Source organism: Typopeltis vanoorti, chromosome 23 (assembly GCF_054136105.1).
Source record: "Typopeltis vanoorti isolate ZY-2024b chromosome 23, IOZ_Tvanoo_1.0, whole genome shotgun sequence".
In the NCBI taxonomy this organism is placed as follows: domain Eukaryota; kingdom Metazoa; phylum Arthropoda; class Arachnida; order Uropygi; family Thelyphonidae; genus Typopeltis; species Typopeltis vanoorti.
In genome coordinates, this window is record NC_143571.1 from 47,401,144 (window position 1) to 47,427,883 (window position 26,740).

The window sequence follows — 26,740 nt, forward strand, 5'->3', positions numbered from 1 at the left end:
AAATTTCTGGTTAGTTATAGACCAATCTGTATTTCTGCAGTTGTGCTTAAGGTATTGGAGAAACTGATTAGGAATAGAATGCAGGATTGGGTTGATGGATAATATTCTTTATGAAGTTCATCATGAGATTGTGAAAGGCATGTCTTGTTTTAGCAATTTTCTTTCAGTCCATGATAATGTGATGAATGTATTAGATAAGGGAGATTCGTTATTATTATTTGACACCTCCAGGGAGTCCAAGGACTCATCGAGGATTCATATACAATGATATTCTTGGACTTTTCAAATGGATTTGTAAGATTTTCACATATAATAAATTGTGTATGAGCTGCAGAAGATGATATTGGATAACAGATTGGCTTTCTAAATGATATCATCAAGTTGTATATAATACACTAGAGAGGATTCAGAGATGAATGACCAAAGTAATATCAGAAATCTGGAATGTTGGTTATGCCAAATGGTTGAAGGAATATAGATTGCAGAATTTCATGAATATGAGAAAAAAAAAATGATATGATAGTGAAGGAAGTTTACCAGATTGGGTGAGGTAGGGCATGAGGAGTAGATTTTTTACATTAAGAGTGGTGGCTGAGTGGAACACTTTTCTAACATGCGTGATGAATGCTGGAAGTGTAAATGATTTCAAGGTTCAATATGATAGATATGCTGTTAAGTGGAACTCCCACAATGAGTCTTCTGACTTCGTGTGGGGTTACTGTAATAATAATAATAATAATAGTAATAATAATATTCAGGTACTTTCTTTCAAGAAATTCATTATGAAAATTATGGAAACAACTGCCATGTTAGAGTAAAACTTTAGTTTAACATAAACCAAAATGAACACTCGATGTTTCGACCTTCATATTAAAGTCATCGTCTGGAGTATACACATATATACAAATAAACAAGCTGCACTAGAATATACATGGTTTGCTAAAGTTACTGATCAATTGTTACAATTATTGGCCTGATCTCTGGTGGGGAAAAAAAAAGCTTAGCTCTAGCTTTGATGTAGTAAGTTTTTTTTTTTTTTTTTGGTCAGGTTAATAGTTGTAACAGTTGGTCAGTAACTTTAGCAAACCATGTAGATTGTAGTGCAGCTTGTTTCTTTGTATATATGTATATACTCCAGATGATGACTTTAATATGAAGGTCGACGAATGTTCATATATTAAACTAAAGGTTTACTCTAACAGGAGTTGTTTCCATAATTTTCGTAATATATTCTGATCACCGTGTAAGCATGAAAGAAAGGATTCAATTGAAAGTTTGGCTGGTGGGGGTGAGAAAATGAAGAGTCTATAGCTATATAGACTCTTGGAGGCTTGGATAATAATAATAATAATAATAATATCCTTTGCCAGTTACAAAGATATACTATAATATGACTATCCACTTTTGGGATTTAGGGAATTTTAGAAGTTAAGTTGGTCTGCTAATGCATTTTCCAATTCTTTTTAAATGTACAATATATCAGTGGAAGAATATTCACTATTAAATAGAGTCAAGACAAATATAACCAGATTTCTCATTCATGTCCCTAATAATGAAAGTGAGTAGACTGCATTATTCAATACCTTAATAATTATGAAAGGGTGATGGTGACAAATAGTTATGGTAACAAAGTGACTGTAGCAGAGGATGTGGCAGAGTTATTTAATGAGCCCTTCATCTGTGAATATTGTGTTGGCATAAATGGTACTGTGCAACGTGTAGAAAGGAAGCAAATATCAAGATATTGCAAATGAAAGAATCAGAGGTGTATTATCAAGTGTTGCTTGAGTTAAATGTTAATAAAGCTGTGGAAATGGATGGTAATTACTGCTATGTGCATCTTAGCTGCTGTCAACTGGAACTGCATATGAAGAAGGATTGCAGAGCTGCAATCATTCTGCAGAAACTTTCATTTAGTTGATATCTGGAGGATCAGAAATCCAAGAGTCTGTGGAACTGTGTGGTTTCATAGACTCTAATATAGACACCAATCTATATTTCTCCCCACTTACAACCACTGACTGTGAAGCAATTATCAGGGTGGTTGCCAGCCGTGTAAGGAAAGGATAGTGATTATGAAAAGCTTAAGAGACAGCTTGCAACTATCACATGGGATGAGGAGCTGGGTGAAAAGGAGATCATGCTGCTTGGGTGATCTTCAAGAATTATCTAGTAGAAGCAATGTCTAAATGTATTCCAAGTGTCAGAAGGTTAAATAAGGTAGATGTGAAATGGATGAATGTTTCAGTAATGTTTTGCATGTTTTAGTAATCTGTTTACTTATTAAAATGAGGTGATAGGTGTATTGGACAAGAGAGATATTGACAAGGTGTATTGGATACACTGTAATATACTTAGATTTTACAGAGGTTTTTGATAGATTGCCAGATGCTAGTTAAACTAGAATGGATATGGTTGAATATTAGATTAGTGCATTGGATTGGAGATTGGCTCTCTCATAGGTATCAGCAAGTTGTGTATGAAGGAGCAATATCTCAGAAGAGGAAGGTCACTAGTAATGTGCCTTAATGGTTTGTTTTAATTCCATTGCTTTTTAATCTCTATGTGAATGATATTGGAGAAGGTTTGAATTGTAATGATTGTTGGGTAAAGTTGGGAACTTTGAATAGATGTATCTTTGCAAGAGGACTTGAATAGACTGAGTGAATGGGGTTACCAGTTCACTGTTGCAAAGTGGGAGGTTTTAAATTTTGGAAAACAAAGATGGGATGTACAATATATACCTAGTCAGGATAGATTAGATTGAATATTAGATATTGACCAGTGTTCATTGTATCCTAGAGTTCATTGGATAGGAGGAGGAAGGTTGATATGACAGGGACATATAAGTTGGTGAGAGTTTATTGTACAATGAAACCTGTGGAAAATTCATAACTAAACAAACACACGTAATAACCACAGTAATAAGTTTTAATAAGTAAATGTTTCATCCTAAATATCAAAGGACATCGTCAGCACAGTTAATTCAAACAGTACTAGGAGTAACATACAGTTAGGGCTCATGATTACAATTGAATCCCAATATGCGTGCAGTAGCGTTATAGAATTAAATTAAAATATATCTAGAGGGGGAAAAATAGAGTACATTAAAATAAGATAACATATATAAAAAAATTATTATTTTACAAATCTAAACCGCAATGGCTTTCTTGCTATTCCTAGAGTATGAGAAATTGCCATACAACATTGTGTAAAATAATAATTTTTTTATATATGCTATCGTATTTTAATGTAATCTATTTTTTCCCCTCCAGATATATTTTAATTTAATTCTATAACATGCTATTGCATGCATATTGAGATTACATTGTAATCATGCATCCTAGCTATATGTTACACCTAGTATTTTTTCAAACTGAACGTCAGTACATATAATTCAAACTGTACTGACACCGTCAGTACAGTTTGAATTAACTGTACTGACGATGTCCTTTGATACTGAGGATGAAATATTTACTTATTAAAACTTATTACTGTGGTTATTACCTGTGTTTGTTTAGTCAAGTTGGTGAGAGATTCTTATAAAATCAGTACTGTTGACAGGGTGTAGCATAGAGGCAGCCTGCCTCATGGCGCTGCTTAATTAAGGGTGCTCGTTCAGCCATATTGTGGTAGGTTCCGTATTAGGGCAATGACATATTTTACATCTGATGTAGATGCAATAGATTTATTTGAAGAATTAAAAATTCTCTCAAAAATAATAAAAGAGAAAAGTGGTCCTCACCAAATTTTATGATATAAACAAAATTTTGGTTATAAATATATAACCAAAACCTTGTAGAAATTTATCCCAATGTAACCATCGCCCTAAGGATATTGTTAACAATTCCTGTTAGCATAGCAAGTGTGGAAAAAAGTTTTTCCAAGCTTAATTATTATTATTATTATTATTCAGGCCTCCAAGGAGTCAAAAGACTCATCGAGGGAGGTCCTTCCTAAAACATAAAGTTTGTCAAGACTCATCGAGGGGAGGTCCCCCCTGAGAAACACAAAGTCTATCATACCACTCTTTAAACTCACTGACCGTTCTCGCTCCCACCACTCCATCAGGCAATGCATTCCACGGCTCAACCACCCTCCACACAAAGAAACCACTCCTTACCCTCTTGCTCACAGTTTCCTTTCGTAACTTCCAGGGATGGCCTCTTGTCATCACTCCTTCCCGCTGTTCAACCAAGCGAAAGAACTCCCCAGTGTCAACCCTGTAACCACCTCTCAACAGTTTAAAAGTCTCAATCATATCACCTCTCCTTCTTCTATCCACCAAACTCTGCAGTCCACATTCTCTCAGCCGATCCTCATAACTATCCTTGTACAGTCCTAAAACCATCTTTGTCATCCGTCTTTGTATCCTTTCCACAGTTAATTTATCCCCTTCAAATCCTGGGGACCAAATCTGAGAACAATAGTCCAAGTGTGGTCTGATCAGAGACTTATACAACGGAATGATAACCCTCTTATCTCTGCAGGTGAGTGTCCTTCTCATAATAGCAGCAATCCTCTGTGTTACCTTCACCACCTTTGCAATATGTCCCCTAAACTTCAGGTTTCTATCAATCATCAACCCCAGATCTCTTGTCTCCCCTACTTCCTCCAGTATAACTCCTCCCATAGAGTATGCAGCATCCCATCGATGTTTCCCAAACCTCAAAACCTTACATTTTGCTGCATTAAGCTGAAACCCCCATTCATTTGCCCATCTATCTAGCTTATTTAAATCCTCTTGCAGGGCTACCACATCTGCACTAATACTAATAATCCTTCCCAGCTTCGCATCATCTGCAAACAACTGAATATCCCCCTGCAATCCACTGGCTATGTCATTGATATAAAGGTTAAACAATATAGGTCCTAGTACTGAGCCCTCTGGGACCCCACTTGTAACCCTCTGCCTCCTGGAAACTGCTCCACCATACACAACTCTCTGATACCTATCAGACAGCCAATCCTGAATCCAGTTGACCAATCTGACATCCAGACCCATGTGCTGCAACTTAAATATCAGCTAATCATGTGGCACCCTGTCAAATGCCTTCGCCAAGTCTAAGAAAATTGCAGTATATGCCTTTCCCTCATCTAATGCTCTTGAAACTTTATTATAAAAGGCTAGCATATTGCTAAAACAAGAGCGTCCTTTCACAAATCCATGCTGATTCTCACAGATAACATTACCCTCATCTGCCTAATGCTGTATACAGTCCCTCACTACTTTCTCCAAGATCTTAACAACTACTGATGACACACAGACTGGCCTATAATTAGACACTTCCAGTCTGTTACCACCCTTATGCAATGGCACTATCTTACCTTCCTTCCATTCCCTGGGCACCTTTGCCAAAGCCAGACTTTCATTGAAAAGCCATGTTAAAGGCACTGTCAATTCCCTAGCACATTCTCTCAAAACTCGTGGTGAAATACCATCCAGTCCCACAGCTTTACTGACATCCAGAGTACTCAGTATCTGAAACACACTCTTCTCCTTTACCTCCAGACCTCGAACCAGTCCTATCCCTCTAGCATTAAAACTGACTCCTCTAGGATGAAATACTCCAATAAAGTATTCATTGAACAATTCCACTATGTCCTCTGCATCAGTCACTCTATTCCCATTTTTATCCCACAATATCATTCTTCCACAGTCATTTCTCCTCCTACTGGCCACATAGCTAAAAAATTCCCTAGGATTTTCTTTGGATCTTAGGGCCAATCTCCTCTCATATTCCAGTTTCGCTTTCCTTACCACACTAGTCACTCTTCTGGCCTGTGTCTTATATTCCTCATGCATCTCTTCACCTGTCTCCTTATATCTCTTCCATAGCCTCTTTTTCGCATGCAATTCCTGTTTAATATTGTTTGTCATCCACTTTACTCCAAATTGCGTCCTCTTCTTCACTCGTGGTATACAACTTACCATTGCTGATAACAAATATTCTTTCATAATTTCCCACGCACTGGTGATATCCCGGCCTTCCAATTCCTCCCTCCATGAAACTTCCCGAAGTTGACGTCTAAGACTATTATAATCACCTGCCTTATAATTTTACATAAGTTCCCGTCTCTTTGATACTCCTGCATGTCTATTCATTTTCCAAGTCAACACCATATGGTCACTCTCTCCAACTGGTGGGAGATGCATCAACTCAGTTATTATCAACTCTTCTGATGCTATAACCAAATCCAAAACTTTTGAACCTCTTGTTCCCTCTGTTACATGTTGCCTAAGACATTTGTCCCTCAAGAATTCTAGAAATTCCATTCCCCTATTGCTACATGCATCTTCCTCTCTCCAATTTATACTACTGAAGTTAAAATCTCCCATAACAATCGTTCTTCTTGCACTTGCCAAACTTAGCTGTCTAAACATCTCCTGGTCCCCATCCTCTGTGCTCCTGGGTCTGTAGCAACACCCCAACTAAATATCCTGTCTTGCCTACCTCTACCTCACACCATACGCTCTCAAAATCATTTGTCTCACTTCCTTCCAAATTCTCCACTCTTAGAGGACATAGGTCATCACTTATCATAAGCAGTACTCCACCACCACGCTTTCCCCTCCTATCCTGATGAAAAATGCTATACCCAGCGACTTCTATTCCTGTTGTTATATCCCCTTCTGTCAACCACCACGTCTCAGTGATCGCAATAATTTTTGGCCAGGCTGATGCTATCTGCGCCACCAATTCCTCTCCCTTATTCCGGATACTCCTGGCATTAGTATAAAGCATATAAATGCCATTGTTTCTATACCCAGCATTATCCCTTCTAGACTCCACTGGGCTCACTGTTACCTGACATTGTCTCCCTTCTCCCAAGTATCCATTCCCACAAGAGGCCACCCCTGCTATCATCCTCCCTGGGACACACTGACTCATTCAGAACAGCAATCTCTCCAGATGCCTACATCCTTTCTCATTCAAATGTAAATGGTCTCTCGCATACAATTCCTCTCTTTCCTCAAACGCACTCCAAGCATCCACATATACCAGTCCTCTCTTGTCACATATTCTCGCTATTATGCCATTCAATATCACCGCTCTTCTGCTCAGTTCATCATTATCATACCTAGGCAACACACACACTATTTTTCCTCTCTCTGTCTTCTTCCATACAGTCTCAAGCAAAAATCTCATATCTCTCGCTGCCCGACTTACATTACCACTCAAGTCATTCGTTCCTACCATCACAATCATCTCATCCACCCTTTCACTTCTCTTAATTGCCATAGCCACCCTTTCTATTGTTCCTCCTGGCAAACACTCCTCATGCATCCTATCTTGAACACCACGGATCATTGAGTCGCCATACATTATACCTCTTACCATTCTCTCGCTCCTATTGTTTCCATTCTCTCCTCTTCTTTCATTCCCATACCTCTCTTCTACTGTTTCCATTCTCTCCTCTTCTAGCACTCCCATACATCTCTCTCATTCCCTCTCTCCTACTTTTTACATTTTCTCCACTTCTAGCACTTCCATATCCCCCTCTCATTCTGTCTCTCCTACTACTGTTTCCATCCTCTCGTCTTCTAGCATTCCCATACCTCTCTCATTCCATCTCTCCTACCATTTCCATTCTCTCCTCTTGTAGCACCCACATACCTCTCACTCATACTCCCTAAATTCTCTCTCTCTCCTACTCTGATTCGCCTTGCATTTATCTCTTCCATTCTCCTAATCTTATCTTTCATACTTCTGCTCTCATTCACAAGACATTCCACCTCCTCTTTCAACTCATCAATCTCCCTCTGCAGGTCAGTCACTCTTAATCTAAATTCACTCTCCCAAACAAAACCATCTCCTAAACTTTCACAGTCACTCACACCTTCCACACTATCAACTATTATTTTCTTATTCTCTCCTATCACAATGGAAGAGGAAAGAATGGAAACAGCAGGAGAGAAGGAAAGAGAGGAATGCAAGGGAGCACTGGGACTAGAGATAGAGTGATGTCAGGAAGGCAGGTAAGTAGGGGAGCACAGAGAGAAAAACTGTTACAAGAGAGAGAGAGAGAGAGAGAGTGAGGGATGCATGTGAGCAATCGAGGAATATGGTGGTAAGAGGTGTAATGTATGGGGACTCAAACTGATTAAAACTTATTTGCGAACAGCAAAGCCCCAAGAAAGATTGGTTGGTCTAGCAACTATATCGACAGAAGCGGACATAGCTTATAATTTAAATTTAGAAGAGCTTATAAACAGTTTTATTGTGCAGTATCCCCATAGAGAAAACATTTAATTAATATTATTATGTAATGGTTTTGCATTAATGTTTCTCTTGTAATAAAAACAAAATAGCAATTGGAGATTTTCTTATATTTTTGCCTTATAATCCATCAGGGGCAATATTTAATAGTTTGCTTCAGGGCACGATCTAATCTGGCGACGGTCCTGTATAAAACTGATGTCGAAGAGGTTTTTCATAGAAGATTGATGGGGGGGGGAGAACAAGAGGCCATCCCTGGAAGCTGTATAAGAAGGGTCTGAGCAAAGGAATGAAAAGAAGCTCTTTTGCATGGAGAGTGATGAATGATTGAAATGCCTATCCTGAGTGTGGTGTCTGTGAAGAATGCATATATTTTTAAGTCATCGTATGATGAGCTGTGTATATAATAGGGAAGGACCTCCCATGATGAGTCTTTGACTCCGTAGAATTCTGGGGATAATAATAATAATTTCTTTTAGAATGGCATTGTAATATGGGACTCTTATTGGGACTTTTTTTTTGTTTGTTTTTTGGTAGTTTGTTATGGTAATTTTATTATAATGATGTTTGTAAGTTTTATAATGTTGTATTATAATTGGTGTTAATGAGAGTTGACTGTATATTATGAGATTATTATTATTATTAATAATAATAAATATATTATTTATTGTATAATATATAAGAGAGGGGATAGAAGAGGAGAGAATGGGAATAGCAGAAGAGAGGAAATGAGAGAGAGTTGTATGAATGATAGAGGAGGTGAGAATAAGATAAGTGGAAGAGAGGGAATGAGTGTCAGATATAGGAATGATGGAAGAGGAAAGAATGGAAACAGCAGGAGAGAAGGAAAGAGAGGAATGTAAGGGAGCACTGGGACTAGAGATAGAGTGATGTCAGGAAGGCAGGTAAGTAGGGGAGCACAGAGAGAAAAACTGTTACAAGAGAGAGAGAGAGAGAGTGAGGGATGCATGTGAGCAATCGAGGAATATGGTGGTAAGAGGTGTAATGTATGGGGACTCAATGATCTGTGGTGTTCAAGATAGAATGCGTGAGGAGTGTTTGCCAGGAGGAACGATAGAAAGTGTGGCTATGGCAATTAGGAGAGGTGAAAGGGTGGATGAGATGATTGTGATGGTGGGAACAAATGGCTTGAGTGGTGGTGTAAATAGGGCAGTGAGAGATATGAGATTCTTGCATGAGGCTGTACAAAAGAAGACACAGAGAGGAAAGATAGAGTGCGTGTTGCTTAGGTATGATAATGTCGTGCTGAGCAGAAGAGCGGTGATATTGAATGGAATAATAGCGAGAATGTGTCAGAAGAGAGGATTCGAATATGTGGATGCTTGGAGTGAGTTTGAGAGCAGAGAGGAATTGTATGCGAGATATTGCCTGCATTTGAATGAGGAAGGACGTAGGCATCTGGCAAGATTGCTGTTCTGAAGGAGTCAGTGTGTCCCAGTGTGGATGGTAGCCTCTTGTTGGAATGGGTACTTGGGAAAAGGGGGATGACATCAGGTAACGCTGAGCCCAGTGGAGTCTAGAGGGGATAATACTAGGTATAGAAACAATGGCATTTTTATGCTTTATATCAATGCCAGGAGTATTCAGAATAAGGGAGAGGAATTGGTGGCACTGATTGCATCAGCCTGGCCAAAGATTATTGGGATCACAGAGACGTGGTTGACAGAAGAGGATATAATAACAGGAATAGAAGTTGCTGGGGTACAGCATTTTTTGGCAGGATAGGAAGGGAAAGCGTGGTGGTGGAGTACTGCTTATGATAAGTCACGACCTATGTCCTCTAAGAGTGGGGGCTTTGGGAGGCTGTGACACTAATATTTTGAAAGCATATGGTGTGATGTGTAGGTGGGAAAGACAGGATATTTAGTGGGGTGTTGATACAGACCAAGGAGCACAGAGGGTGGGGACCAGGAGATGTTGAGACAGTTGAGTGTGGCAAGTGCAAGAAGAACAATTGTTATGGCAGAGTTTAACTATAGCAGTATAGATTGGGGAAAGGAAGATGCATGTAGCAATAAGGGAATGGAATTTCTAGAATTCTTGAGGGACCAAATCCAAAACTCTTGAACAGGAGGTTCAAAAGTTTTGGATTTGGTTATAGCATCAGAAGAGCTGATAATAACTGAGATGACATCTCTTCCACCAGTTGGAGAGAGTGACCATATGGTTTTGACTTGGAAAATGAATAGACATGCAGGAGTATCAAAGAGATGGGAACGTATGTGGAATTATAAAGCAGGTGATTATAATAGAGTCTTAGAAGTCAACTTGGGTAAGTTTCATGAAGGAAGGAATTGGAAGGCCAGGATATCATTAGTGCTTGGGAAATTGTTAAGGAATATTTGTTAGCAGCAATGGTAAGCTGTATTCCACGAGTGAAGAAGAGGACACAATTTAGAATAAAGTGGATGACAAACAATAATCAGGTGCTACATGCAAAAAAGAAGTTATGCAAGAGATATAAGGAGACAGGATGAAGAGAAGATGCATGAAGAATATAAGACACAGGCCAGAAGAGTGTATGATAAGGAAGGTGAAACTGGAATATGAGAAAAGATTGGCCCTTAGATCCAAGGAAAATCCTAAAGAATTTTTTAGCTATGTGGCCAGTAGGAGGAGAAATGCCTGTGGAAGAATGACATTGAAGGATAAAAATGGGAATAGAGTGACTGATGCAGAGGACATAGTGGAATTGTTCAAAGGAGAGTGTGTTCCACATACTGAGTACTCTGGATGTTAGTAAAGCTGTGGGACCGGATGGTATTTCACCACAAGTTTTGAGAGAATGTGCTAAGGAACTGACAGTGCTCTTGACCTGGCTTTTCAATGAAAATCTGGCTGCGGGAAAGGTGCCCATGGAATGGAAGGAAGGTAAGATAGTGCCATTGCATAAGGGCAGTAGCAGACTGGAAGTGTCTAATTATAGGCCAGTTTGTTATCAGGGTAATGTTATCAGTGAAAGTCAACATGGATTTGTGAAGGGGCACTCTTGTTTTAGCAATATGCCCTTTTATTATAAAGTTACAAGAGCATTAGTTGAGGGAAAGGCATATACTGCAATTTTCTTAGACTTAGTAAAAGCATTTGACAGGGTGCCACATGATAAGCTGATATTCAAGTTGCAGCACATGGGTCTGGATGTCAGATTGGTCAGCTGGATTTAGGATTTGCTGTCCGATAGGTATCAGAGAATTGTATATGGTGGAGCAATATCAAAGAGGCAGAAGTTTACAAGTAGGGTTCCACAGGGCTCAGTACTGGGACCTATATTGTTTAACCTTTATATCAATGACATTGTCTGTGGATTGCAAGGGGATATTCTGTTGTTTGCAGATGATGCGAAGCTGGGAAGGATTATTAGTAATAGTGCAGATGTGGTAGCCCTGCAAGAGGATTTGAATAAGCTAGATAGTTGGGCAAATGAATGGGGGTTTCAGTTTAATGCAGCAAAATGTAAGGTCTTGAGGTTTGGAAAACATTAATGGGATGCTGCATACTCTGTGGGAGGATTAAAACTGCAGGAAGTAGGAGAGACAAGAGGTCTGGGTTTGATGATTGATAGAAACCTGAAATTTAGGGGACATATTGCAAAGGTAGTGAAGGTAACGCAGAGGATTGCTGCAATAATGAGAAGGACACTGACCTGCAGAGATAAAAGGGTTATCATTCCGTTGTATAAGTCTCTGATCAAACCACAGTTAGACTATTGTTCTCAGATTTGGTCCCCAGGATTTGAAGGGGATAAATTAACTGTGGAAAGGGTACAAAGGCAGGTAACAAAGATGGTGTTGGGATTGTACAATATTAGTTATGAGGATCGGCTGAGGGAGTATGGACTGCGGAGTTTAGTGGAGAAGAAGGAGGGGTGATATGATTGAGACTTTTAAACTGTTGAGAGGTGGTTACAGGGTTGACACTGGGGAATTCTTTCGCTTGGTTGAACAGCGGGAAGGAGTCATGACAAGGGGCCATCCCTGGAAGTTACGAAAGGAAACAGTGAGAAAGAGGGTGAGGAGTGGTTTCTTTGCGTGGAGGGTGGTTGAACCATGGAATGCATTGCCTGATGGAGTGGTGAGAGCAAGAATGGTCAATGCATTTAAGGAGTGGTATGATAGACTTTGTGTTTCCTAGGAGGGACCTCCCTCGATGAGTCTTGATAGACTTGTGTGTCTTAGAAAGGACCTCCCACGATGAGTCTTTTGACTCCATGGAGGCCTGAATAATAATAATAATATGTTTTCATTTTTTAAAGTGAAATCTGTACTGGGCTCCATTTCATTAAATGAAAGTCGGTCTTTTCAAGAAAATGATCATGAAGCTAAAAGTAACGCTCATCTAGTAATGTAAGTTTTTTATATCCTATACTAAATGTAATTAAACTTAGTTAATTAATGTTATATTCAGCTCAGTTTTTCTAGATAACTAATAATGGTAATTTTAGAAATGAAATGATAATGCAGATACATCTGATAACTAAAATAATTTTATTATTATTTCCTATATTTTCCCAAAGTCAAATTGGCATTGTTCAGGGATACACTAATAAAGATACATACACTGAGGCACTCCAAGTAAGGGAACTCAATGTGAAGGAACATCACAACTCTTAAGGTTCTGAATTGTTCCACTTAGTAGATTTGATTGGGAATTTTTTGGGGTCTTGGGGTTGGTGGTTTGAGAATAAACTTTTCCAACAAAGTTTTATGATGCATCCAAACTTATTATGGTTAGATTGTTTTTTAGGGAAGAGGTAGATTCATGGAACAGTCTTTGATACTGGCATTGTCTTCTGTGAAGTAAGGTAACTTTCAACCAATGGATTCTATAGCAGATATCTAAGGCATGGTTGGCAAGTCATGAGCAGCCATAGTGGTGGTGCCAAATGTATTCTTTTTGTTCGTAGGGCACGAACTAGGACAGTTTACAGTGCAGAACACTTTGTAGACACTAGGAAATCTAAAGATCATAGCTAGTATTTAAGAGAGTAGATAAACAATGCCAATTTTTTTGTGTGATTTGAAGGTGGTAAGTAGATTATGTTTCTTCAGGATTTTTGCTGACTTCTCAGACATGCCATGGATATATGGGATAGTGATGATTTTACTGTAGTCTATGTTTGAGAGGGAAGGAATGTGTGGATGAATATTTTTTGATTGAGGATTGTAGCCATTGGCTAAGAAATATTATGTATCTATCTATGTACGGAAGTTTTCGGTAGACAGAGAATGTCAGGGATCCACTGATTTTGATTCCCTTTTCTAAAATAAGTTAGATCCCAGGATGTTGACTGTTCAAATGTGTTAAAAAAAAGACATTCAATTCATTTGGGCTTTGTCACCAAATAAACAACACAGCTAACCAGTAGGTACATGTGGGAATGGAGTCTGGTGTCTTCAAATGGTTCCATCAAGAAGTTTGGCTGGTGGGGTGAGAAAATGAAAAGTCTATAGCTATATCCTCTGTTTGTTTGTAGAATTTTCTTTACCAAATGAAGTTAGCTTCAGTTCAAGATGAATTGAAACAAGGTTGAGATTTTGGGAGGAAATAAATGAAAAGTGTCTTTAAGTATAGATGTCAATGAACAAGGAGACCAAAACTGAATATTAAGTCAGTTTTATACAGGGTGAGAGTTTTTGTGCTGGTCTTAAAATGGGCAGAGTTCTTTATATGTGAAGAGATGGTGCCAGCCTGACTTTCGTTAAGTATTTTGCTAATTTAATGATGGATGAATCAATAGCATCAGTACTTGGACTCAATGGCTCATTCTGTTTGTGGATTTTAGGTAGCCCATATATTCGGGGGGGGGGGGGATCTGGAATTATAAATTCTTTAATTTATTTGTGACACAGTCCTGGAGGTGACATTTTTAGAGGCCCATGATCAGTCCAAAAGACAGTAAGTGGACTGATTCCTTTAGCATGGTGGTTAGCATGTGTAGCATTATGCTTTTCTTCTTTCATAACTGTTATATATTTATTATTCTTAAATTTTAGTAGTGCTGTAAATTCTCTGCTGGTGAGGTTCTTTTTGGAGATTTTCCCTGAATAAAGACATTCACTACTCCTAGTCTAATAATATTAGCAACATCCATGGGGGAGCTGTGGATTTCTCTATCAGTTTTTATCATGCTGGTAGGTGTACCCTTCTAGGAGAGAGAAAATGAAGTTATTACTGCATTACAGAATGGTAATAGCTTCTGCTTTGAAGGTAGTAGAGAAAAAGTTAACCAAGATGCTTTCAAGTGTTCACTGTGGCTTGGAATCATCAGCATTTTTAACTAGATTGTAAATTTATTATTACTATTATTATTATTATTATTATTATTATTATTATTACAGGCATCCCCATGGAGTCAGTAGGCTCATCGTGTGAGACCCAAACTATCAAAACAATATCTATCATATCTCTTCTTGAATTCATTTACAGATGAAGAACTCACAACTGAGTCAGGCAATGCATTCCGCTCATTCATCACCCTCCAGACAAAAAACATCGTTCTCATACCCTTGTTAACCACACTTTTCCTTAATTTCCAGGGATGACCTCTTGTTCTTCATCACTATCACACAGCTGAAACATTTTCCCTGCATCAATCTTATAAAAACCTTTTAGTAATTTAAATGTTTCTATCATATCCCCTCTTCTCTGCCTATCAACCAACCTCTGCAATCCACAAGCTCTCAATCTATCAAAGTAGGAGCATTTTTTACATCACTCACCAACTTAGTCATTCTCCTCTGAACCCTCTCCTCAACCTCCTCATCTCCAAGGAATCCAGGTGACCAGACCTGAGTACAGTAATCCAGATGTCGAAGTATCAATGCCTTATAAAGGGGAATAATAACCTCTTTAACTCTGGATGATAATGTGTTCCTCAATAACCAAGTAATCCTAAGTGCAATCTTGGACACCTTAGCAATGTGTCCCCTGAACTTCATCTCCCTCTCCACCAACACCCCTAAGTCCCTAGCCTCATCAATCTCTTGGAGCACCATTCCATCAATGTAGTACATAGCTGGTAATCTTTTAATACCAAAATGCATAACTTTACACTTTTCCACATTGAACTGACATCCATTACCTTTTGCTCATTTTACCAGCTTATTTAAATCATCCTGCAAACTCTCAACATCAGCTTGAATTTTTATTGTGCTACCCAACTTTGCATCATCAGTAAACAACTGAATATCTCCCTTTAAGCCATTTCCTATATCATTTATGTACAAATTAAACAACAATGGCCCAAGCACAGAGCCCTGAGGCACACCACTGGTCACCTGCCTCATCCTGGACTCTGCTCCTCCATACACCACCCTCTGGTATCGCTCCCTGATCCATTCTCTTATCCATATCACCAGTTTAGTATTCATCCCCATCTGCTCCAATTTGCGCAACAGTATTCCATGGGATATCCTGTCAAAAGCCTTAGCAAAATCCAGAGGTATCACTGTTTAGCCATTTCCTTTGTCCAACTCAGATGTCATTCTATTATAAAAAGTTAATAAATTGCTATGGCAGGATCAATCTTTAACAAAACCATGTTGGCTCCTATAGAGTATAATATCCTGATCCACCCATTCTTGAATTTTGTCTTTAATCAACTGTTTCCAATACTTTTCTCCCGAGATGGTGATTGGTATGTAATTTACAACCGCAGTTTTAGAGCCACCTTTATGTAAAGGAACTACTTTGCCTTCCTTCCTTCCTTCCCCTCCCTAGGGACCATACCAGAGTTCAAACCTAAGTTAAATAACCAAGTAAGAGGCATTGACAATTCCTTTGCATATTCACGCAACATCCGAGCTGATATTCCATCTAAACCTACAGAAGTGTTTGCATTTAAATTTTGCAATATACTAAGTACATCTGATTTCTTAACTTCGATTCTCACATAAGTTATTGCTACAGGTACAGAGATATCCTCACTTGGGTGACAGACTTTTGAAAAGTGATCACTCAGTAACTCTACTAATTAATAATAAGAAGAAGAAAGAAAGCCTTGGCAAAATCCAGAAGTATCACTGTTTAGCCATTTCCTTTGTCCAACTCAGATGTCATTCTATTATAAAAAATTAATAAATTGCTATGGCAGGATCGATCTTTAACAAAACCATGTTGGCCCCTGTAGAGTATCATACCCTGATCCACCCATTCTTGAATTTTGTCTTTAACCAACTTTTCCAATACTTTTACCACTACTCCCAAGATGGTGATTGGTCTGTAATTAAATACCGCAGTTTTAGAGCCACCTTTATGCAAAGGAACTACTTTGCCTCCTTCCACTCCCTAGGGACCACACCAGAGTTCAAGCATAAGTTAAATCACCAAGTAAGAGGCGTTGACAATTCCTTTGCACATTCATGCTACACCTGTGCTGATATTCCATCTAAGCCTACAGCAATGTTTGCATTTAAATTTTGCAATATACTAAGTACTTCTGATTTCTTCACTTCAATTCTCATATTAGTTATTGCTACATGTACAGATCTATCACCCAAGTGAGGGATATCCTCACTTGGGTGGTAGACTTTTGAATAGTGATTGCTCAGTAACTCTACTATTACATCTGAATTTGTCACCTCAATACCCTCAGCACCCACTAAAGTTATCCTTCCGAAGTCATTCTTCCTTTTACTTGCCACATAGCGGAAGAACTCTTTGGGATTACCCTTTATCTCCCTTGCTGAGGTCTTCTCATAATCTAATTTAGCATTTCTTATTATGCTGGTAACCCTAGCCTTGTACTTCTCATGGGTGTACTGATCGCCTTTCTCCTTGTAAATTCTCCATAACATTTTCTTTTTTTGCAGATCAAGCTTGATACTACTACTCATCCATCTAACGCCTACCTTGTTTGTCTTCCTAACCATGGGGACACAATCTGATATTGCCTTCCTCAGATATCCACTGATTTTATCCCATGCATTGCTAACATCTTTCCCCTGCAATACATTCTGCCATGGGACTGCTGCAAACTCACTCTGAAGCTTGTTATAATTGCCTAACCTGTAGTTCCGTATTAAGAGAGAAATCCACAAATTTTGTAACCTCCCAAGTCAATACCACATGATCGCTCTCACTAATTGGAGGTAACGAAGACACCTTACTTATGAATATATCCTCTGAACCAGTGACCAGGTCCAACACTCTCACACCATGTGTCCCTTCAGTTATGTGCTGTTTCAAGTAATTATCTCGTAGAAGATGTATGAATTTCATTTCCTTTTTGCCACATGATATTTCCTCCTTCCAATTGATATCACCATAATTAAAATCCCCGTAATAATCACTAACCCTGCACTCATTGCACTAATTTGCTGATGCATGAATTCAATATCACCCCCTGGCCTATAGTAGCAACCAACTGTATATTTTGTTGTGTTGGTCACTATTTCACACCAGACTGCCTCAAATGAACTATCATTCACATGTTTATCATCTTGATATACTACTTTCTTTGGCTGCAACTCATCTATCATCAACAGTACTCCTTCCCCCATTCTATCTTCCCTGTCCTTCCTGAAAATACTGTACCCATCACATTTAATTCCAGTGACCTCATCTTCTGCTGACATCCAAGTTTCACTAATGCCTACAACTTTTGGTGAGATTGCATTGATTAATGCCAAAAATTCTTCCCTCTTATTTCAAATGCTTCTTGCATTAGTAGACAAAAATTGCAGATTCCCTTTTGTTCTTGTACCAGTTTTAAAACTGATATACATGTCACTAATTTCAGTAGTCCCATGCTGACTTTTATCCACTCTATTCTGTAATTTATTCCATGAATAAGGATCAACAAATATACAATCACTGCTTAAGTTTCTCCCTCTTATTCAACCTTTTCAATTTTAGTTTCCCTGCCCAATTAATTCAAATTGTTCAGAAAATGTCTTCAATTGCTTATGACCTTCCATGTTCAGATGCTACCCATCTCTTGCATACAGCTGTCTTTTGCCTTCAAACACACTCCAGACATCAACAAATTCGAGGCTTCTTTTTTTGCACATTCTTGCAATCATATCATTCATTATCATTGCTTGTCTATTTAACTCATAATTGTCAAAATGAGGCAGCACACACACACACTATCCTCCCATTAATAAAATTGGTTTGAACACTGTCTTGATTTCCAGATATGCTGACATATAACAGTCACCAGAATTTAGATGATTAATGTTATTATAAACATCATCATTTTCTGTTAATACAGTATATTCAGGGAATGTACTATATATTATTATTAAGATTTCATTGCTAGTTTTCTGTGAACAATCTTTCATACTGACTGATCTGTTAAGTCATTGATCTTATTGTTATTATCATCATCATCATCAAATTTCTGATATGTACTCTCAGGGAATGTAAAGGATAATTAGGTAGTACTACATGAAAAAGTTACACCATTGCTGACTTCTAAACAACAATTTTCCACCAAATGAATCTGTTTTCTGTCAAGATTCCAATATTATCAGATCTTATATTTCTGTCTTTTAAGGCACTTTTTAGTATGATTTGGTGTAAGTTAACTGGAAAAACTATTACTGGAAGAAGGTGTAATGAGTGATGCAAACAAGAAACCAGAGGAAGTAAGCATGAAATGAAAGATCACGTGAAAGGAACTGGTGAGACTGAAGTGGTTGTTGTAGTAGGGAATAGTGTGAGAGATGATGAGCGAACATGAATACACAATGGACAGAGAAATAGAAGTAGGAGTTGGAGTGTGCAGGGAGATATTGTATAAGGAGAATGAATGTTGGAAGCAGTAGTGAATGTGAATGGAATGGCCTGTGATCTAAGGGGCGGTGGAGGAATAGTTGAATCTGAAGAGCAGTTAAGTGGTAATAGGTTAACATGTTCATTGCCATCACGCGATATCGCGTGGACGTCGCTATCAAGCAAAAAAAATTTGGCCACCACACGAAATTCCAATTTTCAGCTTGGCAATGAACGTGTTAAGTGATAATAAAGCGATTGGGCATGGGCAGTTATGTGTGTGGAGGGATGAGAGATGATGATGATGATGAGCGAACATGAATACACAATGGAAAGAGAAATAGAAGTAGGAGTTGGGGTGTGCAGGGAGATATTATATGAGGAGAATGAATGTTGGTAGCAGTAGTGAATGTGAATGGAATCGCTTGTGATGTAAGGGGGGGGGTAGGGAATAGTTGAATCTGAGGAGCGGTTAAGTGGTAATAGGTTAAGTGATAATAAAGTGATTGGGCATGGGCAGTTGTGTGTGTGTGGGGGGGGGGGGAGAACACAACCAACAGATAGCATGGATAAAACTAGTTATAGACTTAAAAGTGAATTTGCTATGTTCATTTACAAATGATAAGAGCATCAGAAATAAGGAAGATGATATGGTTTCACTGATTGAATTTATTTACCAAAAAATTATTGAAACATTATAAAAATCAAGTGGATATTAGATCCAGCATTATTTCAAAGCTGAATGTAGAAACTATGAAAGTTTTGTAAAATTAAGTTGACCAGAGAGCTTATGGGAATACATCCACCAGCATTTACGAGTTGCTCTAGCGCAGCCCATTTAGAAAACACGAACTCTGCCCAGTCGTCCATATATTCCTTTCTAATTAGCCCATTTCTGATAAGGTTTCACTGGCCTGACAGCTGTTTTGAACTGGTTGGTTCTCTTCAGAGAACCAACCAGTTCAAAACATAGTCACTGAGTGGTCTCACTCTAAAAATTATAGTCACTGAGAGTGACTATAATTTGAGAGTGGTCTATAATTTGACTATAAGTGACTATAATTTGAGAGTGGTCTCACTCTCAAAATATAGTCACTGAGTGGTCTCGCTCTAAAAATTAGACAATCCCCCAGACCACTCGAAACGAGTGACCGAAAGATCGTCCAACTCAGCGTTGGTTCCACTCAGTGACAGGCTCATCCCACCACTGAGAAGAACTGCTCATATTCCAAGAAAAAGCACTCATCAACACAGCCCCACATGGACCACGCCAGAAAGCACCCTCCCCAGAGACTCAAAATGCTCTCAAGGCAAACCCACCGAAATCCAAACTCCCCTCAGCAGAAGTCAGACTAGGCAGAAACCTAGAGAGCAAAAACTCTCTTTCAATACTAAGGAACTTGAAATGTCAGAGAGGTGTATTTTTCATAAGCAAACTCTCGGTCGGTGAGTGAAAGTATTTACTAAAATAAGGAGCCAAAAGGCTTCAGTTCAGTGATGCAAAATTATAAAAATCAAGTGGATAATAGATCAAGCATTATTTCAAAGCTGAATGTAGAAACTATCTATAAAAGTTTCGTAAAAATAAGTTGACGAGAGAGCTTACGGGAATACACCCGCTGGTGTTTATGAGTTGCCCTAGTGTGGACCATTTAGAAAATATGAACCCTGTCCAGGCGTCCATATATATCATCTGTTTTGAACTGGTTGGTTCTCTTCTTATGAGTTCGCTTACGAAAAATACACCTCTCCGACATTTCAAGTGCCTTTGTATTGAAAGCGTTTTCCTCTCTTAAGGTTTCTGCCTGGTCTCCGAAGAGAACCAACCAGTTTGAAACAGCTGTCAGGCCAGTGAAACCTTATCAAAAATGGACTAATTGGAAAGTGAATATATGGATGCTTGGGCAGCCTTTTATGATTATGAGAAGTTTAGGATACAGTCTGGAGGTATGGCATGGAATGAGGAATTAAGAAGTAAGAAGATAAATGCTTCTTGGAACTGACCAGGAAATTCAATAATATTAGTGCATAAATGTATTCTGAAGGCCAAAAGGCTAAATAAAGTAGGTGTTAGATAGTACAATGAAGCAAGAAATCAGGAAGAAGCAGAAAGTACTGTGGAAGCAGCACAAGATGGATAATGGTAACAGTCAGTTGCATGAAAAGTATAAAAAGAGCAGGCCAGGAAGGTGACTCAGTTAATAAGGACTGCAAAACTACAGTTTGAGCAGAAATTAGCAAATCAAACTAAGAAAAATCGTAGAGAGTTTTTCCAACATGTGGCAAGTAGAAGAAAGAATGATTATGGTAAGATGATATTAATGCAGCGGTCGGCAAATTTTCAGATTCGCTGGCCACATTCAACTTTTATTTTTAATAATCGGGCCGCAAGCATTTAATTAAGCAAAAATAGTAAGTGAAAAAAATATTTGAGTTATCAATTTTTATTATATTAGTCTTAAAAAATACAGAAATATTTCAGAAGTACGAGATATGAAACAAGCATGAAAATGAAACTCAATGAAAAATTATTATCACATAAAAACAAAGTAATATAGTTTATGCATGACAATATGTGTGTCTCCCTGCTTTTTTGGCAAGCATCGATAAAATTTTTGGATATTTCCTAACGAAAATGTGTTCTTTAATGTGCGCCAAAATCTCGGTTGTCATTGGATGAAGTCGCCTTTGTTATCACCACTCATGATGACTCACAAGGTTGACTTGCACCAAGTTGCACGGTGATATCAAGAGGTATAGGTATAAAATTATTTTTAATTTATTATTCATATTATAAAATGTATTATTTAAATAATTCAACATACAGGCCACATGCCATGTAAGTATGGTCAACCTTTAATGGGCTGCCAAAAATACACATTTCGGCTGCGTGCGGACCGCCGGTTGCCGACCCCTGTTTTAATGGATAAAGGTGGTGGATTGGTAACCACTGCACAGGAACATAGGTTTTCAGTGAGCATTTCATTGGGGTGTTTCATCCTCATCAATATGAAATCATGAGAAGCTCAAGTTTAGAGTAAATGGGAGAGAATGGCTTAATTGTAAGTTAGCAGAAGGTAGTATATAAGGAATAAAGTAAACTTGATGTCAGTGAGGCAATAGGATTTGATGGCATATTACTGTGTGTCTTAAGGGAATGTTCCAAGGAGTTTGTGGTAGTTTTGGTATAGCTGGTTAATAAGAGTCTTTCAATAGCATAGGTCCCAAGGGAGTGGGAAAAAAACAAAATAGTTTCACTTTGCAAAGGTGGTGATAAAGCTGTAGCTGCAAATTATAGACCAATCTGGAGTTGTGGTTAAGGTATTGGAGAGATCAGTGAGCCAGGCTATAGAAATGGTTGATGCTGCAGAAGATATAGTTGAGGTATTTAATGAACAGTTCATAAAGGTCTTTCATTCTTGTGAATGTGACATCATGGAGGGTTTGAGAGCAGTTGATAATGAGAAGGAGAGAGAGACTGACTGTAAGTGAGGAAGAGGTATATGGGGAATTGAGCAAACTTGATGTTAATAAGGCTGTGGGACTTGATAATATATCGCCACATATTTTGAAGGAATGTGCCAGGGAATTGACACATGCCTTGACATATTTGTTTAATATGAGTCTTGTACTGGGTCAAGTTCCAGTAGTGAAAGGAAGGCAAGATTGTGTTGCTTCATAAGGGAAGCGACAGAATTCAACAATCAAATTATAGGCCTATCTATGTGTCAGTTGTTGTGGTTAAAGTGTTGGAGAGGCTGGTGAGAACCAGAATCCAGAATTAGGTTGACAACAATGGTATTATCTTTATTGGATAGCATGGATTTGCTAAAGGAGGAAATCTTAGTAATCTACTTACTATTGTAATAAGTAAGTAGATTACTAATGGTGATGGCTTCATTGGACAAAGGAGATGGATATACAGTAGTATACTTAGATTTTGCAAAGGCTTTTGATAGATGACTGCATGTTAAGTTGATAGTCAAACTAGAGTGGATGGGGTTGGATATTAGACTAGTGGATTGGATCAGAGTTTGGCTATCTGATAGATATCAGCAAGTTGTGAATGGGAGAGCAATATCCTGGAAGAGGAAAATCACTAGTGGTGTGCCTTGGGGATCTGTTAAGGCCATTGCTGTTTAACACCTGTATGTTAATAATACTGGGAGAAGATTTGGATGGGGGTATTCAGTTGTTTGCAGATGATGCAAAGTTGAGGTGAACTATGAGGAATAGAGCAAATGTGGTGCCCTTACAAGATGACTTGAGTAGATTAAGTGAATGGGGGGATACTAGTTCAATGTTGCAAAATGTAAGGTTTTAAAATTTGTGAAACAAAGATGGGATGTAGAATTTATGCTTGATGGGGATATAATGTTGGATCTAGAGGAAATAAGAGATCTTGGGGGTGATGGCAGATAAGGATCTAAAATTTAGAGCGCACATTACCAAAATTGTGAGGACAATACAACAAATTCTGGAAATGATACAGAAGACACTGACTTGTAGAAGGAAGGAGATTCTTATTCCATTGTATAAAGCTCTGATTAGGCCACACATGACTACTGTACACAGATTTAGTCACCTGGTTTTCAAAATTATTATTATTATTCGTGACACCTCCAAGGAGTCTGAAGACTCATCCCGAGAGGACACCTACTCTACAAATGTCCGTCTCCACTACTACACCGAACCTCTACTACCAATCACCTACATTGATGCCATCTACTGCCCACAACCACCACCACCACCACAGCTAGTATTTTTTGTCTGTAAATTGCTTGTGTTCTGATGGGCCAATTTGTCTGTATGAGGGATGAAAAACCCGAGTTTCCAGGAGAAAAAACTCTGCTATCTTCATATGAGATTGACTAACTCACCTTCAATTGAAAAAGTCCATATAAAGATTCCTCCCATCATGACGAGAATCAAACTTATGCCTTTTTCTAATTGAAGGGCACAACGTACCATTGTTCTTCCAATTGCGCTACGGAGGTGCTTAAGAATGAAGGGTGAAGGATGAAGAGTTGTTGGAAGAGGAATTAAAAGGATAAAGAGTTTCTGATCTCTGGAATGTCGAATATGAGGAAAGGTTGAGAAGGGGAGAACCAGAGGTCACCCTCTGGAAGCTTTATAAGGAGGGTGTGAGCAGGAGGTGAAAAACAGGTTTTTTGCATGCAGAGTTGTGAATGATTGGAATGCCTTGCTTGAGAGTGTGGCATCTAATTTGAATGTGTTTAAGGCATGGTATGATGAGCTATGTGTATGAAAAAGGGGCCTACTAGATGAGTCTTTGACTCTATGGGGTCTTAAGGCAATAATAATAAGAAAAATCATATGCTAAAAAAAAAAAAAAAAAAAAAAAAAAAAAAAAAAGAAAAGCCAAGTACTGAGAATCAGGGCAACAACAATAAATAACATGATCACTAATAAAGTTATATGATTAAAGTAGCCACTACTTAATTGTAAACCAACATTCTGCTTTTTCAGAATTTGGCTCATGTTTTTGTATATGATATATTTTTTATGAATAGATTTCTAAGGATTGCACTTGATTCATTCTACAAGGTTCTTTTCAAAATTCGTTTTCTTCTTACTACATCTGTTATTTTCCTTGTCTGCATTTTACACTTCTCATGCCACTACTAATTTCCTAATTATACTTCCTCCAACATTTTTAAACTTTTTACTCTAATAGAGTATTAAGAATAATATTTTGTTTCTAAATGCTCTTGAACTAAATCCCAGCTACTATTGATCTCTTTCCCACCTACTTGGTCATGTCATGATATGCCCCAGTTACTGACAGCAATGATATGGATAAATGAAAAATTAAATGAAAACTTAAATAAAAACTTAAAACATAAATGAAACTGTCTTGTTATAGCAGCAGCAGTGCATGCATACACGCACACGCACGCACGCACGCACACACACAAATTTGAATACCTTAAATGTAACTACTTGTATGATGCTTTTGAGCCTGATCATCATGCATGTCAAGGATTTAGGCCTAGCATAGCGTATTTCGACCTTAGAAGTCATTGTTGAATCGTTTAAGAGGACGTCCTGGTTTTCTTTTTCCAAATGGCTTGTACTTTAAGGCTTGTTTTGGTAATCTTTCTGTTTTTATTCTTTGAACATATTCCATCCATTTATGTTTATATTTTTTAATTTTTTCTATTACTGGTTCTTGGTTTAATTTTTTCATAATTTCTTCATTTCTTTTGTGATCAAATAGGGTATACTTTGCAGGTTTCTCATAAACTTCATTTCTGCTGTTGTTAATCTTTGTTTCTCTTTTTTGTTTTATTGTCCAGATTTCGCTTCCATACATTAAGACTGGTAGGACTAATGTATTGTATACTTTTAGTCTGGTTTGTTTTTGAACTAGGTTTGGTTTAAATATAGAGTTAATTACTGTATTGTATACTTTTAGTCTCATTTGTTTTTGAACTAAGTTTGGTTTAACTACACTGTTAATCACACCTGTTATTTTTAAATATTTTGCAATTTTTACGTTTATATCTTTTTCATTTTCATATGTGATCATACATCCTAGGTAGCTAAATGAATTCACCTGTTCTAAGATCTTGTTATCTATTACTTTTAGTTCTTGCTGGATCTTGTCCTTTAAAGGCCAAGTTTTTGATTTTTCTGTTGATATTATCATACCATAATCTTTGGATATCTCATTTAGATCTAAAATAGCTTTCTGTAGTTTATCTTCATAATTTGTAATTATTATTTGGCGTCGGCAAAGAGGAGAGTGTTTAAGTTTACTGTAGGAGAAAGTTTAATTCCTTGATGTAAATTTTTATTCCATTTTATTATTATTTATTTAAGTAGATATCAAAAAGAGTTGCTGAGAGGGGACATCCCTTGGTAACTTGATAACTCTCTTCTAAATTACAATTTAGAAGAGAATACAATTTAGAAACACATATTGCAATAAATGCAATGAGTGTTTCTAAATTGTATTCTCTTCTTTTCTCTATCATTAATTTTAGGCAAAAGGCTGGGTCTATATATGATCGTCCTTTTCTAAATGCATTCTGTACTTCTAAAATAAAGTTTTTGGAATATTTCATTAGTTTGCTATTTAAGATTCTGCTATATATTTTGTAACAGGAATTTAGTATACTGATACCTCTATAGTTTTTAGGGTCATCTCTATTACCTTTTTTAAAGATCGGAATCACAATTGCTTTTTTTCATTCTATTAGGGGGATACCAGTTGAATAACTTTTATTTAAAAATAATAAGAGTCTTTCTTTGAATCTTGTTCCTGCGTATTTATATAGTTCTGAACCTAGCTTATCTTCTCCAGGTGATTTTCCATTTCTTGTTTCTTTCAGGCTGATTTCTAATTCTTCTTTAGTTTTTTCATTTTCGTTAATTGTTTGCCAGTCGTCTGTTTTAAAATATTTATTATTATTATTATTATTTATTATTATTATTATTATTATTATTATTATTATTATTCAGGCCTCCAAGGAGTCAAAAGACTCATCGAGGGAGGTCCTTCCTAAGACATAAAGTCTGTCAAGACTCACTGAGGGGAGGTCCCCCCCAGAGAAACACAAAGTCCATCATACCACTCTTTAAACTCACTGACCGTTCTCACTCCCACCACTCCATCAGGCAATGCATTCCACGGCTCAACCACCCTCCACACAAAGAAACCACTCCTTACCCTCTTGCTCACAGTTTCCTTTCGTAACTTCCAGGGATGGCCTCTTGTCATCACTCCTTCCTGCTGATCAACCAAGCGAAAGAAC

General features: G+C 37.8%; 1 protein-coding gene across 1 annotated transcript in view; it reads left to right on the forward strand.

Moving 5' to 3' along the window:
• Positions 1-26,740, forward strand: part of LOC150093820 (Na(+)/citrate cotransporter-like) — a 221,918-nt gene that overhangs the window by 65,098 nt on the left and 130,080 nt on the right. The window contains exon 5 of the mRNA XM_090412651.1: positions 12,496-12,586. Within this exon, the coding sequence (XP_090268777.1) occupies positions 12,496-12,586 (91 nt within the window). The remainder of the gene's footprint in view (positions 1-12,495; positions 12,587-26,740) is intronic.